This window comes from Crotalus tigris, unplaced genomic scaffold (genome assembly GCF_016545835.1).
Source record: "Crotalus tigris isolate CLP2741 ecotype Arizona unplaced genomic scaffold, ASM1654583v1 scf7180000018931.1341448, whole genome shotgun sequence".
In the NCBI taxonomy this organism is placed as follows: domain Eukaryota; kingdom Metazoa; phylum Chordata; class Lepidosauria; order Squamata; family Viperidae; genus Crotalus; species Crotalus tigris.
The window spans coordinates 626,276-642,601 of NW_024097280.1; the positions used below are offsets into that span (position 1 = coordinate 626,276).

Genomic DNA, 16,326 nt, shown 5'->3' on the forward strand with positions numbered 1-16,326 from the left:
GTCCATAGCTCCCTGATATATAAGCAAATGCCTTTCTCAACGAGACTCAATAAAGAGAGAGGGGAAAAGGCAGACAGGAGCAAGCTAATTCCAATCGCCGTTTTTATATTTAGCGCTAAAATGGGTTCCCCCCCCCCCAAGACAAGAAGGCTTCGCAGGGCAAATAGCAAGCTCTTTGTGTCGGCCAAACATAGACCACCATCCCCCCCCCCTCCTCTTATTTATCTCCTCATTCTCTTTACAATCAATGGGTGACTCACTTTGCCTTTAAAGATTCCTACTTCTGTCTCAGGGAGGCAGCCAATGGGAGGCCTCCCGAGGTCACGTGGCCCGGCAGATTTCTTAACGAAGCAGACCCATCCCGCCGCCTCTGCGCATGCTCCTGGGTAAACAATATGTTGGGGACTTGTCTCTCTCTCGCTCTCTTTCGGAAGTCGACTTTTAAAAAGCTCGGGCAGACCATGATATGACAACTTCACTGATTTTGCATCCACGCTGGGCGGACACTTTCATGTACGTGTATGAGGAGAACCCGAATGAAAATAACCAGACTAAAATCCCAGCCATGGAAGGGCTCAGCGGGAACTGTCCAGCGAGCCACTGCAGGGATTTAATCACTCACCCGGTACTGAGCCGTCATTCCAGCACCATCGGGACGCCCCAGGGTTCCGTTTACACGGAAATACCTGCTCCAGATGCAGCCAGGCAGTGCCCCGCGCCGCCCGCCTCTTCTAACGCCACCTTAGGCTACGGCTATCCCTTTGGAGGCAGCTACTACGGGTGCCGCCTGTCCCATTCCCACAACGTGAACTTGCAACAGAAGCCTTGCGCCTACCACCCGGCTGAGAAATACCCCGAGCCCAGCGGCTCTCTCCCCAGCGAAGAACTCTCCTCCCGGGCCAAAGAGTTTGCTTTTTACCCGAGCTTTGCCAGCTCCTACCAGGCGGTCCCTGGCTATTTGGACGTATCGGTGGTTCCAGGTATCAGTGGGCACCCCGAGCCAAGACACGACGCGCTGCTCCCCATGGAGGGTTACCAGCACTGGGCTCTTTCCAACGGATGGGACGGGCAGGTTTACTGCGCGAAGGAGCAGGCGCAGTCCACCCATCTCTGGAAGTCGCCTTTCCCAGGTAGGGCGCTCGAGCTCGAGCTCTGCCTACTCTGCTCCGCCATGATTGCGTGTTTAGGCTGGGTGTAAACCTAGCTCAGGTAAACTTGGTAGGAGGCCCTTCCTTGGAAGCGGACGGCGGGGCGAAGGGGCCACGGGGAGCGGGAGAGGCGGGAGAGACTTCAACAAAGCGCAGGCTGGGAACTCTCTTTCACGTTCGCTTGGGCAGCTGCAGCCGGTGGGGGAGAGAAGGATGCGCGGGTGCGCCTGGTTTTTTTTTAATCCCTCTCCGCGCTGGTCCCCGGTTGGATTTTCTCTCTCTCTCTCCCCCTCCGACCTTAATTTTGCAGGAGTGTTTAAAATCAAAATTCTGAATCCAGAAAAGCAGAAGTATCTCTTCTCCCCTGTCCGCCCCACCCATTACCCCCCCCCCAGGAAAGGCTGGGCTTTTCAGAGGGACCCAGCAAAATTGCGCTGTACTGCAGCTCCAGAAGTGTCTGAGGGATGCGTCTTGCAAGGCGCGCGAAGACCGAGTGGGAAAGCTAGAGGGAAAGGCTTTCGATTCTGGTTAGAAATCTGGAATAAATGACAGTTTACGAATCATATTACGAATTACGAATCACGCACACCCCAAAAGCCTCGGAACGACTGCCTCTCATTTAGAGAAGAGAGGCGAGGCGAAAGATTGGCGAATGCTTCTGCATTCATGGGGTCTTCATCTTGCCACCACCTCGGAATTGGCCAAAGGGACGGGTTGGAGCCCCCCGAAGGGGAGTAAATAAGGTAGGAATTTATCTTGGTGGCAAGACGGCTCGCCAGCGATGCCTCTGCAAAGCATTGCATGCTGGGGTTCCCTTCTGAGAAGGAAGAGGAATTGGAGCTGGGCAAGGTGGAAGGAAGAGAAGGCCTATTTGGATCTCCGCTGGATTTCAGCCGCCGGCAGCGAGCAACCCCGCCTGCCTCCGACTGTTTATGCTAGAGAAAGAAAAGATCTATCTTGTAAAAAGCCGTTTTCTTCATAAGTGGTTTTTGTCCCGCCCATCCACCCCCATTCCGCCCGGGTGAAATCCGCTTCAAATATCTTATCCTCTTATCCTCATTTTATTTTCCGTGAACCTCTGGTATGCTCTTCTCCTAGATGTATTTCATTCAAATCCCTTTCTTTATCCCCCTACCATTCAAAGCCTCTCCACAACCCTCTCCTGCTGAATTTTAATAAAAAATCCCCAGCGAAAATTATTCATAAAGAGATTAACACTTCTCCTCCTTTAGAGTTTTCAAAATGTGACCGGAGTATAGAATTTATAATCTCTAAATGATGGGGGTGGGGGAATATTCAGGAATATTCGACAAATATTCTTTTCCTACCAGCTATGAACCAGGATAGCTTGCAATAATTATTTCTTCTCTTTTCTTCCAATGGGATACATTTCATTTTATTATCACTCCTACTATTAAAAAAAAATAAAGTAGCAAATTTGACTTTTAAATTTCTGTCTCAGGAAGTCTTTGGGGGAATAGGAGGATAAGGATGGGGGGACCGATCTGTGAGTGATTATAGTTAGTCCAAGAGCACTGGCGATGGGGCATCATGGTATAAGTAACTATTACAACAAAGACCGAATGCATTGATGAGGAGAAGGCGTTCTAGAGAAGTGCAGGAAAACAATAGGGCTTCACAGCTGGTAGATACTTTCAAGGAAAGTAGAATTTCCCAAGCAGTGAACTCAATAGGTGAATGTATTTAGCACTTTTCGTAAGTTAATGGAGGGCATGAAGAGTTAACTCTACAGAGCAGAAAAGAGGATGGCCCTCGTATTCCCTAGATCATTTGGGGGCGGGGGAGGCTTCGAAGCAACCTGCCCATACAAACAAAGTAGCCTTTTCAGGAAAGCTGTGTTCTCACTGTGGTGTTGATCCCACAGATCTTCTCCCACAGGCTGGAGAAGAATCTGTATCTGAAACCCACCTGTTAATATCGATTGGAAGTTTAGAAAGGAGGTTTGGAAAGTTAGATCCTGTTTTGCGGATGCTGGAGTTCCTAGTTGCCCCACTTGCCAAAGTCCTTATCCGTGACTTGATGCCTCTTCTCAACTTGCTGCGAACAAATATCCCATGAAATACACCAAATGCATAGATTCATATCTTGTTCTGCCTGCACCTCATTTCCCCCCCTGCATTTCTCATATCCCAGTGGTTCTGTCCCACTCCTTCCCCCTCCCGTGCCCTTCCAAATTCACCCCCCTCCTCTTACATCTATTTTCTTGCTATGTCGCTTTCATTCTCGCCGTCTTGCTACTTTTCTGCCTGTTCCATTCCTGATGCCTGGAAGATGCATTTGCCCAGCCAGTTGCAAGATGCTGTTTAATCTAACCTTCTCTTTCTCTTTGTCTCTCTCTCTCTCTCCTCCCCTCTTCTCTTTCTCTCTCTTCCTCCCACTTCGCTTCTCCACCTCGTTTCCTCCGCTCTGTTCTCCTCGTCTGTCTTCACAGATGTGGTACCACTTCAGCCAGAAGTGAACAGCTACCGCAGGGGCCGGAAAAAAAGGGTCCCTTACACGAAAATCCAGCTGAAAGAATTAGAAAAGGAGTACGCGGCCAGCAAGTTCATTACCAAAGAGAAGCGAAGAAGGATCTCCGCCACTACCAACCTTTCCGAGCGCCAGGTCACAATCTGGTTTCAGAATCGCAGAGTGAAAGAAAAAAAGGTTATTAGTAAATCTAAGACATCCCACCTTCATGCTACCTGACATAGAAATGTTTCAAGAGGGAGAGGGGAAACAAAAAAAAAACAATTAAAAGGGGGGAAGAAACAAATGCAAATATTTATCTGGTAAATTTGTAGAAAAAGGAGGGGAAAAATGCATTGAATTTGATTATTTAAACACCCACACAGTCTCCAAGAAGCAGTGGGGGGGGGAGAAAATAAAACCACCACCTTTGGGTTAGTCTGCTGTCCATTTATTGCCCTTTTTTAACTGTGAAGCTTGATTGCCTGTCTTAAAATCTATTTTTTGATGTTTTTAAACGTGCACACTTATTTTCACAGAGAAGCCGAGAGGAGGGGGGAATTCTCTCTCCTCCCTCTCTCACATACACATACAAAAACACCCAGATTGTGTGTTTATATACACACCCAGATTTGCTATGTTGGGATTCTGAGTGATTCCCCCCCCCCTCCTCTTTCTTTTCTAGATCAGTGTGATAGTCCAGCACTTTCTTTCCCTTTGCCATATTTTCCATGGATTAGGCTGTTTTTGTCTTTTATTTTTCAAAAACAAAAGGCGAAAACTGTAAACCTTACATACGAAGAATTATTCGTGTCGGGGTGGGTTTTTTTGTTTTTTGTTTTAAAAAAGCTAGACCTAAAATATAAAATGGAAAAAAAAAAACACCATACAAATGAGGCTGCTACTCAAAAGTGCTGAGGAGGTTCTTTTTTTGTCCGTGCGGTTATTATGTTCAACTAACTTTATGCCGGTGCTGAATTCGAAGTCGCTGCCTGGAATAACTAGGATTGTGTCCCCGAAACAGCAGGTTTTATGATTTGGGGGGAAAGCTGGGGGGGGGGAAATAGATGAGACTTCCCTGCTGACCTAGACGGGACTGAAAACTCCAGCAGGCTCGTGCTCTTAATAATAATTACGGTTTTGATTTTCTAGATTATGGTCTCACTCCAGCTGTTTTATTATTATTGTGTGTTGGTTTTACTGCTACAAAACGGGAATGTTATCGGTTATAAAGAAAGGTGCACGGTAAGGCTGGATGTTTGTTTTCCTTTGTTTTTCTGTTTTTCTGTTTTCCGGAGAGTCCGTTCTTTCGCCTGGTTAAAACTACCCCCTTTTTTAAACCAACAAACGTCTTGTATATGTATATAATGTTTTGTCCGAATGATATGTACTGACTATTGAATGCAGAATACATTTCTTAAAAATAAATCGCTCTCCTTCCCCCGCTTTCCCTGCCTCGAAAACAGAAAAGTCTAGTTTAGGGATTCGGGGTCTCTCTCTCTCTCTCTCTCTCTCTCTCTCTCTCTCTCTCTCTCTCTCGATCTTAGCAAGGAGGGGCTTCAAGTCCTAGCTGGTGCACATTGGCAACTATTCACAATCGCACCCGAGTTGCGAGGAAGGGAAAGCTTCCCGTGATTCCCCATCACTTCTTTTGTTTTTTGGGGGGTGGAATAGTTCCATTGGAATCTATAGGACTCCTCCAGAAAGAACTTGGCTATCCCGGGGGGGAGGGGGGCTTGCTTTGTTTCGGAGTTTGCGGATCGGACCTCTGGGAGGATTCTTGGAGCTCCCCCCCCTCCGACCCCCCCCCCGGCAAGTGCAAGGCGATCGATTTGGGGGGAGATTAAAAACGGAGAGGAAGGAGGAAGCTGGTCGCCGCCTGGACGGAGCAGCAGAAAGCGGAGAAAGCCCAAAGGGAAGCGAGGCGCTCCTGGCGCTCTTCTTCAGAGACAGTGACCCACCACGTGTGAACTGAGCAACGTGGAAGGAGGTGGTTTTAAAAAGTAAAATGCTTTGTTCGTTATTTTAACCAGCGATTTATTTATTTATTTATTTATTTCGGGGAGGGCCTTGGGATTGTAGTCGTTTTGGCCTGCTTTATGCCTTGCCTTTAAAAAAAAAAAAAAAAATTGTTACAAGCCACCGAACTCGAAAGCGGGATGGGATGGGCAAAAACTCAGCAGCAAATAAGGGCGTCCCAAGGAAAACGCGGCAGAGGCGGAGAAAGGGGGGGGGTGCAAATATTCCGACTGGGCCTCTCGCTAGACCAGGGGGAAGCCCTCTCCACCTCCCCTTAGTTTCCGGGTGCTAAGGACCTGTTGCATTGCTTCACCCAAGCCTAAAAAAAAATCCCCGAAGAAATCAGAACCGCCCCGCTCAGCAGCACAGCTATTATTTAAACAACCCACAGAACAATTCCACCAGAACCGGTCAGAAAACGTGCCTTGGACCCGGTTGAGAAGCCAAGTTCTTGCAGGCAAACTCATGCAAGAGCAGAAGCGAGGCCCCCCCCCCCTGCGGAGGCCAAGCTTCCTTTGGATCGCCCGATCCCTCCTCCAACTCTTTCAGGAGATCTGTTTCCTAAAAGCAAGACCTCCCCTCTTTAATGTGTTTACTTTAATTAATTACCTGGTCCGATTGCCAAGAGCGAGCCCCCAGAAAGCACCGCAAACCCAGCCAATGTTAGTTTTTCGTTCAAGAAGTGCGGGAGGGGGGGGGACGGAGTTCTGCACGAGTCGTCCGGAGAACTGCCCCTTCTTGGCAAACAAAGGTGGGCAAAGAGCCAGGAAATAAATCAAGGAAAGGCCCGGCTACTTGGCAAAGTTTTCGCTGACAAGGTTTGTGCGTGCCTATGTCTTCTTCCTGACTACAATTCAGCATGCTGCTCCCTTTCCTGGAAGTCTACCGGGATTCTGGCCTGCCGAAATTACTGTAAAGGAGAAGCCTCGTCTGCCTGCACAAATGAGAACAATTATCTATATGTTTTTATGCACATACGTAGTGGACGTTGCACTCTACTCCTGCCTATACTTTTCCCCTTCCAGGCAAAAAATTGGGGTCTCCTGACTGTTCCAGAAATAAAAGCCGGTATTCAGAACTAGCAATCACTAAACTTGTACTGAAACAACTGCTTATACTCTACGGATACCATACAGATCATGGGTTGCTGCTTTTAGAATTTGCTCTACAAATGATCTGGAGAATATAGGGCTCTCTCACGGCACAACATCCAGTGTTTTCAAATAGCTCTGGAATTCAGTATGTTTCTATACCAAGATTTACATTCTTAAAGCTTACCACCATTTTTGGCAAATCGTGCTGAAGCATTTGGTGCCTTCCTGGCATAAGGTCAAGACTTTAAGAGGATGAATCGATGGATGGATAGACTGAATAGACTGAATAGATGGTAGATAGGTAGATAGGATAGGATAGGATAGGATAGGATAGGATAGGATAGGATAGGATAGGATAGGATAGGATAGGAAGGTAGGTAGGTAGGTAGATAGATAGATAGATAGATAGATAGATAGATAGATAGATAGATAGATAGATAGATAGATAGATAGATAGATAGATGTTAGATAATTGATAGATGATACATAGAGATAGATAGATAGATAGATAGATAGATAGATAGATAGATAGATAGATATAGATCAATAGATAGATAGATAGAATAATTGATAGATGATACATAGATAGATAATTGATAGATGATAGAATAATTGATAGATGATACATAGATAGATAGATAGATAGATAGATAGATAGATAGATAAATAGATAAATAGATAATTGATAGATGATAGATAGAGCCGAGGTGGCGCAGCAGTTAGAGTGCAGTACTGCAGGCCACTTTAGCTGACTGTGTTCAGCAGGTCAGCGGTTCAAATCTCACCGGCTCAAGGTTGACTCAGCCTTCCATCCTTCCGAGGTAGGTAAAATGAGGACCCAGATTGTTGGGGGCAATGTAAATATATATATACATTGCTTACTGGTGTACACCGCTTAGAGAGTGCTTGCACTTAAAGTGGTATATAAGTCTCATAAAATAAATAAATGATAGATGATACATAGATAGAATAATTGATAGATGATAGATAGATAGATAGATGATAGATAGGATAGGATAGATGATAAATAGATGATAGATGATGGATAGATAGATAGATAGATAGATAGATAGAACCATCTACATTTTAATGTTAACCTAAGTGGTAAAATATATCTGCACATTTGCTCACCTCAGTTAGGATTTCTAGCCTCAGGATGACAATACTTGAAAACCCTATATATTTCTGGCAGGTATACTGAATTTGAGTGACATAAAGTCATTGTTGTAAACCATGTCTCCCTTCCAATGGAATTTATCCTCCATAAGACTCACCTTAGTCAAATCACCTTTCCTTGGGATAAAGTGAACAGGCATTTACATTATAATTGGTATTTTCCTGATTTCTTCTTCCCAAATTCTAGTTAGAATTTAAACTCATGGATTAAAAAAAAAAAACCCACTTTGGCCCAAGACTGTCATGTGACTTTCCCACTTCTCTGAATGAACTCATTTTGAAAAATCATGGCCATGAGTTTAGGATATTTAAATTGCAAAACAGTTAAACTACCGTATTAAGGCCAGTAGCAACCTGTTGGTCATTTTCACATCATGGTTTGTAGTATCTCATGGCTTTATCACTATGTAATATAAAGTCTATTTTTATTTTTTTTATTTATTAAATTTCTACAGTTTATTACATCTTAACTTTTTATATTTTTTATTAATTTTCTGTATTTACAATACATAAGTGCTTAATAAACAAAGTATTGTCTAGGTCCAATTTGCTTAATAATACACATTAAGATCCTAGTCCAGGGGTAGGTAGCCTTGGCTCTTTTATGACTCCTGAACTTCAACTCCCAGAATTCCTGAGCCAGCATGGCTCAGCTTGGAAACCTCTCCCTTTCCCCTCAGCGTGGCTGGCTCAGGAATTGTGGGAGTTGAAGTCCACGAGTCATAAAAGAGCCAAGATTGCCTACCCCTGGACTAGTCTCTACCCCGTTTTTCCAGCCATTGATAAAATGCATCCCATATTTGGAAATATTTTGAATCTTCTTTTTCTTTAATTTTCAATGTCAGTCTGTCCATTTCTGCACAATCCAGTATTTTCTTGATTATCTCTTTTCCATATGGTATTTCTTCATTTTTCCAGTGCTGGGCAAATACAATTCTTGCTGCTGTTAATACATGCAACATCAAATATATATTTTCTTTACCCTGTTTTTCTGATATTATATCTAAGAAAAATAATTCCAGTTTAAAATCTATAAGTCATAAAAGAACCAAGGTTGCCTACCCTTGGCGCTAGCTAGTTTAAAACACATATAAACAAAATAATTATGAGTAAGATTTTTGCAGTTACTCCAGGGTTTCTAAAAGAGAGGTCTCTATTCAATAGTCCAGTAGGATTAGTTCCCTCTCCCTTCTGAATTTAATACTGGTAGGAGTAACCAGGCTGCTGTAATATATCAGGCCCTGTTTCCCCACAGCTCAGCAAAACCAAAACTCCTGCAAACAGTTTAAGGTTGCAATCCTACATTCCTTTACCTTGGAATAAGGACAAGTACATCTGTAGGGCTTGTTGCTAAATGAACATGCATTAGGTTTTGCTGTACGGGTAGTCCTCAATTTACGACCACGACTGAGCCCAAAACTTCTGTGGTTACCTGAGGTTTTGCCCCATTTCAGGCTCTTTCTTGCCACCATTATTAAGAAAATCCTTGCAGTTGTTAATTGAATCTGGCTTCCCCATTGACTTTGCTGTCAGAAAGTCACAAAAAGTGATCACGGGACCCTCCCCCTCCCCCCCAGGGAAACTGTGACCATAAATATGAGTCGGTTGCCAAGTGCCATAATTTTGATCATGGGGATGCTGCCACAGTCGTGTGAAAAAAGAACTACCTGTACTGCCTTTAAGCAACTATAAACAAAGCTTATGTCCCCAATGGTGTTCAAGTGGGTATTAGGTTCCATTGACAAAATATACAGCTTGGTTTGGTGAATATTCAAATGCAAGTCCACTCAATCTATGTGTTAAGCTCAACCATAGTGCACTCCAATATCAAAGAAAGGGCCATTGACGTTAAATGGACTGAACTTCCAAAAAGTATTTTAAAATCAAAGCATGACTGACAGATAAAGTCAAAGGGATCTTGAGGTAAGTTGAAAAAAACCACGGAAAAAACTTATTATATCTGTCCCCAGGCAATGAAACTCTACTAAAACTCCCTCAGTGGAGGAGGGGGTGACTTCAGATGTCTTAGTTGTCCACTGTGACATCCTTGATATGAATCCAGATTTCCTTCAGCTCTGTTAGTATTCTTCCCATGCCATAACAATACTATCCCAGCCTTCATATTTATTGAACTTTTTCAAACAGATTACAAATCAAATGCTTGACTTCAGCTAGTCTTCATTGATTGGGTTGCTTGATTAAAAAAATGGGATTCACATACCTCTTAGATTCCTGTCATTTTGTTTTCTGCTGACACCTAAGCCTTACTGGAACTTTGTCATAAATAAAAGGTACGTGGGGTTGTAGGCTCCCACTATGCATTTTCTGAACTTTGGTCTCCATAAGGCCTGCCTCTCAATGCACCCATCATTCTAAGAGAGCAAAGCCTTCTTTGTTACTGTAGTTATATTGAAATATACATCATGTCTGCAGTAAGAATAATATTTCAGAAAGCAACATTATATTGATCAATATTGAGGCAAACTAGAAACAGATGGCACTGAAATATATTTACTACTGATGTTGATGGCAAATTAGATTTTGGCTTCAATGGGGCGTAGATGTCTAATGGACAAGTCAGTTCTGGACAAATGATCAAACTCTCACAACCTGAGCCAAGGTCCTAAGGATGTGACTATTACACAGAGACACATATTGTACCATTTTTAATAAGTGTTGTTAGTTATATAAGGAGGCTCAGTCAAGGCTACTGCCTCTTTCATGTTTACCTTCCCCACTGCTAAATAAGGTTTGTTGCTGAACTACACTCTTATCCCTCCTCTTTATTATCATTCTGACAAGTACTTGTGATCATAGTGAAGGAAAATACTCCTCACGATCTTCAAGGTCACATGTGGTGGGGAAGGGGGGGCAGAATAGGTGAGGAAGAAGTAAAGCAGGGGAAAAAAATTTTTTTAAGTATCTGGTAGCTGCAGGGCCTCAACTAAGGCAAATAACCGAGCAAGTGGCTTTTGTTTGCCTTGTTATAAATTTATTGCATACTAAAATTCTTCCATACTTAACACAGGGCTGAAAGGAGTAATATGAAGCAATAGTTTTTTCCCGCCCCTTCCCTTTCTGACCCAGGAGCTACGACGACGTTTTATTCTTGTCATTCTTTTATTCTTCTTTCAAGAGTTGAATACAAACTGGCACCTGGATGAGAGAGCTGTACCATCACTATAAGGCTAGCCTTGACCATGACTCTGCAGCCCATTTGACCTTGGCATCACCAACTTTGGGTGTAATCATCAAGAAAGCAAAAGCCTTGATCTTCTGGCAACCACACCAGCAGCGATTCCCCCCCCCCCAGTGTCTTTTGGCTCCATTTATAGATAAACAAGGTGCCATTTCCAGTCTAGACAGGCAGTCTAATGACCAACAATAAAGGCATGAAAAGGAAGCACCCCAAGTTTAGCCTTTTCTTTCTTTTGTATCAAGTGCTTTGAATAAAGGTCTTAACTGCAGCCTTTTTATAGGTAAAGGCCCCCTCTCTCCAATTTCCGCCATTTCCTAGTTATGTATCACTTGCACTTGGGAGTTTTAAAGGTTTCTAAAGTCCTTCTTTTATGGAAAGGGAAGAATGTGTGTCTTCTCTGATTAGGGAGTAAGGCTGAAAAAACAGAGAAACTGAAAAAGACATATGCATACATATCCCTATGCCAAAGTAATTCAATGGAATTGATTTCCAGGTAAGAATGTGCATGCGTATATGTGTGTGTGTGTGGGGGGGGGGTTATCTGCATGTATCCTGGAATTTTAGTTGCTCCAATTTTACTTCTTCCCTGCCTCTTCCTTTAAATCCATTAAATATTCTTTGCAATAACTTATTATTAAAGCTCTGAGAGGGGGCAAGTGGTACACTATGCTAGTGACACAAGAGGACTAGATTTTGTCTACAGGAAAACCTTGAACACCATCATGGGTAAAGTTTGCAGCCACAGATTTTTCACAAGAATATCTTATCCCAGGAATCAAGTAGGCTTAAGAGAGCAATGTGATTGCTTCTTTTAAAAGAGGATTGCATAGTTGCGAAGGAGATATCTGGAATCTGGCAACTGGTGGGTTAGATTGTTTTCACATGTAATTAGTTTTATTGTGGAATCCCTAAGATAACTTTGAAAAAAAGTTTAAAGGTGGTGGTCCGTGAGACAGGAAAGTAAGACCCATTGAAACCAATGAGATCAGTTTCCACAAATTTAGAATGAAACAGATCATCCTAAAAAAAAACCTGTTAAACAATGAAAGGAAGAATATGCAAAGAGAATTATTACTATTATTTTGTCTTCTTAGTCTTACTTCCCTGAAGACATAGTGAACTGGTTTACATATAAATCCAGCAGGAGACGGATAGCCTCTGCTGGCAGTGCTGGGGAAAACTTAGTTATACCATGAGCATTTAACTCTTAAGGGCACAGTGCAGAATCATTGAATTGTAAAAGGGAGGAGGAGGGGGGAGGAAGGAGGAGGAAGAAGAAGGAGAAGAAGGAGAAATCCTTGTAAGAGCCAAGTATTTAGGCATTCTTTGTATATCATTTGTTTTGTACACTACATAATGTTCTTCCTCTTTAATCTCTTTTCCATCCCAGTTCCTATGAAGTACTCAATTTGCATTATTCAGCCTTTTCAATGATTTAGTTTAATGGAATCATTTTCATAACTTTGGTGCTCATGTGAACACTTGTCCATAATTATATACTGGTAGCTTCAGGGATTTCCAAGAAAGCTAACAAAAATTTTGCATAGTTCCCATAGATCTCAGAGCTTTGATATGCCTGCCATTACATTAACTTAGGAGGGCAGTGGAGTTGAAAGTTTCTTTTTCTCTTTCTTTCTTATTTACTTTCTTTCTTTCTTTTCTTTTCTTTTCTTTTCTTTTTTCTTTCTTTTTTCTTTCTTTCTTTTCTTTTTCATTAAAAATCATAATTGGACTAATTAAAGTAAAACTCAAAATCTTTTTAAAGTTAGGCTTATTCACTGGAAAGTTAAGTTTTATTTTATTTTTGGGGAGGCGAATAACTTGTCTTCCCAAATACACATACTTCTACAAATTTAATATTTTAATTGCTTGAGGGGGAGCAATCTGGAAAGCAATATGACAGTATTACTGTCCACTGAGTTCCACCCCTTCTCTTCTCCCTCTTCCTCCAAAAGCTAGTTTAGGAGATGGGAGAACTACATTAAGATCAAGGCGGAGGAGGGTAGAGCGATCTGCCAGCCAAAAGCTGGAGTGCCTATTTAGGACTGCTGAGAATTATCTGGAACAAAGCTTCAGAAAGCACTCAAGTGGGGGGGGGGAGAGAAGAGCCCTTTTTTCTTGCGCAAGAGCTGGGGTGTCCATCAAGACCCTCATTTGCATAAGACGAAGAAGCCATTTCATAACCTAGACAGTGACCTTGAACTGGCTAAAGCGCCCTCCGATTTTCAGATTTTTCTGGAGTTCCTTTTCTCTCCATCCTACTATCCCGAAACATGTTTATGAAGAAGGGCTCCTTCGGCAGAAAGAACCGATGCTTTTCTTTTAAAAACCCGAAGTCGATCTTCATCTAGGCCGGACGGAGGTGAGAGTTTAGAAGCAGCTGCTTTTTCCTGTTATATTTCTTCGCTTTGGGGACGGATTTGCTGTGTTTTCTTTTGCTTTATTTCTCGAAGAAAACTGTTGTGGATATTGGGGAGAGAGAGAGAGGAATGGGAAAAATTTGGCTCAAGCTGCTTAAACTCGATTTGAGAGAAATCAGGTGTGTAAGGGATCCGTGGGGGTCGTTCAACTTGACTTACTTAACAAAAAAAAGAGTGACAGGGGGGATTATGTTTCTTTAAATTGGTGATTTAAAATACAGTAAAGTATGGCACAATAAAGCCACTGCTTTAACTTCCAGAATATTTTATTTTAGAAACTGCAATAAATATGTTGTCTTGCAATCAGTAAGTGGGATACGTGTCCCTCTTCCCATCCGCCTCTTTTCTCTTTCGGCCTCAGCACAACTTGGACTGGAAGGTTGAATAATTCCTACACAGTTCAGTGAATTTTCTCTCCAGAAAGAGCTCTGGGATTCGAATCTTACAGGTTTTGCTGTCAACAAGTCTCACGCTCATCGACACATACTGGTTTTACCCAGAAACAATTTCTCATGGAGCTAAGGGGTTTACTCCCTTAGTGTAGGCAGGATTATGAGGGTCAGATTTGCACCCGAAAACACGGGCTGGTTCTTCATTTTGGTTTCGTTCCTTTCCTTAGTTTACAACATAGATCATCCTAAAAAAAAAAAAAAAAAAAAAACCCTCTGGAGTCTTGAAATAACATCCCCACCAAGCAAACTTTCTCCCCTATCCAGTTTGGAGAGCTGCTAAATCAATTAGACCCACTCTAAAAGCTATAACTGGGGGGAATTGTGATTAAGAAGGAGCAGTAGTATCAGGCCGTTTCTCTTTCAATAGAGTTGGGAAAATAGCTTTGATGATTTGACTAGCACGTCCTGATTATCCTATTATTAATGTCTGGATGAGTCAGATCAACAGTTGATGATTCACCTTGCTTGCCTGCCTGCCTGCCTGCTTACCTACCTACCTGCCTGCCTGCCTGCCTGCCTGCCTGCCTGCCTGCCTGCCTACCTGCCTGCCTGCCTGCCTACCTACTTACCTCGGAAGAATATCTACCTACCTCGGGTAAACGCCAGCGCCTTGTGAACAGTTAAGCAGCTTTAAATCCCACCGAGGTCAATGAAATCACGAAGGTCTAACGGTGGGCAGGAGTGAAATCACAGGCGTTTTATGCGGTAAATCAACTTGAAAACGTTTGGCTCTAGGCTGCCAGCGGGCTTTGGGGTGGGGGGAAAGGCATGTATTTGTAAAAAGAGATCTGCTCCGGGAGTATAGAGGGATGGGATCTTCACAAGTACAGTTCTTGTCCTAAAGCCCTAAAGAGGTCTGAACGGACCGCCTGGGAGCTGGCGTTTCTCGGCCACCCTTAGCAAGAGAACAAAGCTGGCAGGGAGCGTAATAAAGATCACACCAAAGAACAAACCTACCAGTCCCAATTGTAGGAGCAATTTGGATTACACATTTAATTAAGTTGCCCAGCAATTCGGCTGCACTGGAAAAGGATCTCCACTGAACTCGGGTATTGCGAAGAGCTGCTCCTGAAAAGGTTAAAAGTTGGGGGGGGGATCCTCCCCAAAGATGCCTCAGCCGGGTTCAACTGGATTCGGAGTGTGGAAAAACCAGGGAGCTGGTTTTAATAGGATTAAGAAATAAAAGTGCTTATTTGATTCCCACGTGCTTTTGGTTCCCCTTCCCGCTGTTGGCCAGCCTCTCAACATAGCTGGGGGAAGAGGCAGTGGTTCCTAATGGGGAGGAAGCCCGTGCTTAATCCTCCAGGATTTGAACGCCCCAGAGCAGCGCTTTGAATGAAAACGTGCAGCGCTTCCATTGTTTGATTAGTTTGGTTTATCTGGAGGCGAGAGAGCAGAAGTCCTTCAGGAGCTCTCCGGCAAATTAAAGTTACTTGTATTGGGGTATTTACGGTAAATGAGCCGTCGGGTCTTGAAAATAGTGTCTACAGTACAAATTCCTTCTTTCTGGAAAAGGGAAGAGAAGCATAAGCTTCCCACAAACTAAACAACTCTTTCCTTTGTACTCAGAAACGGTGAGGTGGATATTTTCCCCCCCCCCTGAATTCCTTTTGGTTTTGAAGGGTCTCTGAGACTCTGCTTTCTTTGAAGAACTTCCCCCCCCCCCAGCAGTTTTTTTTTTTTCAAAATCGCTAACACTTTGGAGGAACAATCTGTCCTGTAAACCAGGATGTGATAAAAGCCGATTCCTCCTCGAATTAAAGATCCAAAAACAGCAGTTTAGGACAGGTGAGATCCAGAAGACGGAAAAGTCTCCGACCCCCTTTGTTTAGTGGGTCTCCTTGCAAAAGGGGATCTCCTTGCAAGATCCCCGAAGTGATTGGCGCGCTTCCTCTAATTCCCTTTTTTCTACTTCTAGAGGGAAAGAAAAATCTTTCCCTAAGAACTTTTTTCTAAATGCGAACTCCGCTCCTGCTATTGAAACTAAATAAGGTTTAAAAAAAGAAAGTGGAAGACTTTTCTCTTAGATGCAGAGGGAAAATGAAATTCCTCCGCCCCACGTATCTATAAACACAAGCCTGTTGTGGTTAGATTCATTCCTTTTCCTAAAGAGCCTGTAAACTTTCCACGACCCAATATCTAGCAGGAATTTACTAGGGAGATAGTGTAAATTTCAGCGGATTTAATTAATGAAAACACAGCTTAATTTTTGTCAACTGCTTAAAGGGATGCTTAACGTGGTTGGGGAAAACGAGGCGTCATTCCTTTATGGAAAAAGAATTGATATGCTTAATACGCGTTTTATTTTGTGTGTGTGTGTGTGTGTGTGTGTGTGTGTGCTGTAAAAGA

At 43.1% G+C, this 16,326-nt stretch overlaps 1 protein-coding gene across 1 annotated transcript; it reads left to right on the forward strand.

Moving 5' to 3' along the window:
* The first annotated feature begins 441 nt into the window (after positions 1–441).
* Positions 442–4,966, forward strand: HOXC13 (homeobox C13). Its single transcript, XM_039357578.1, has 2 exons — positions 442–1,130; positions 3,601–4,966. Exons 1-2 carry the CDS (start codon positions 467–469, stop codon positions 3,855–3,857), a joined length of 921 nt encoding a protein of 306 aa, XP_039213512.1. The 5' UTR covers positions 442–466; the 3' UTR covers positions 3,858–4,966.
* Positions 4,967–16,326: the final 11,360 nt, after the last annotated feature.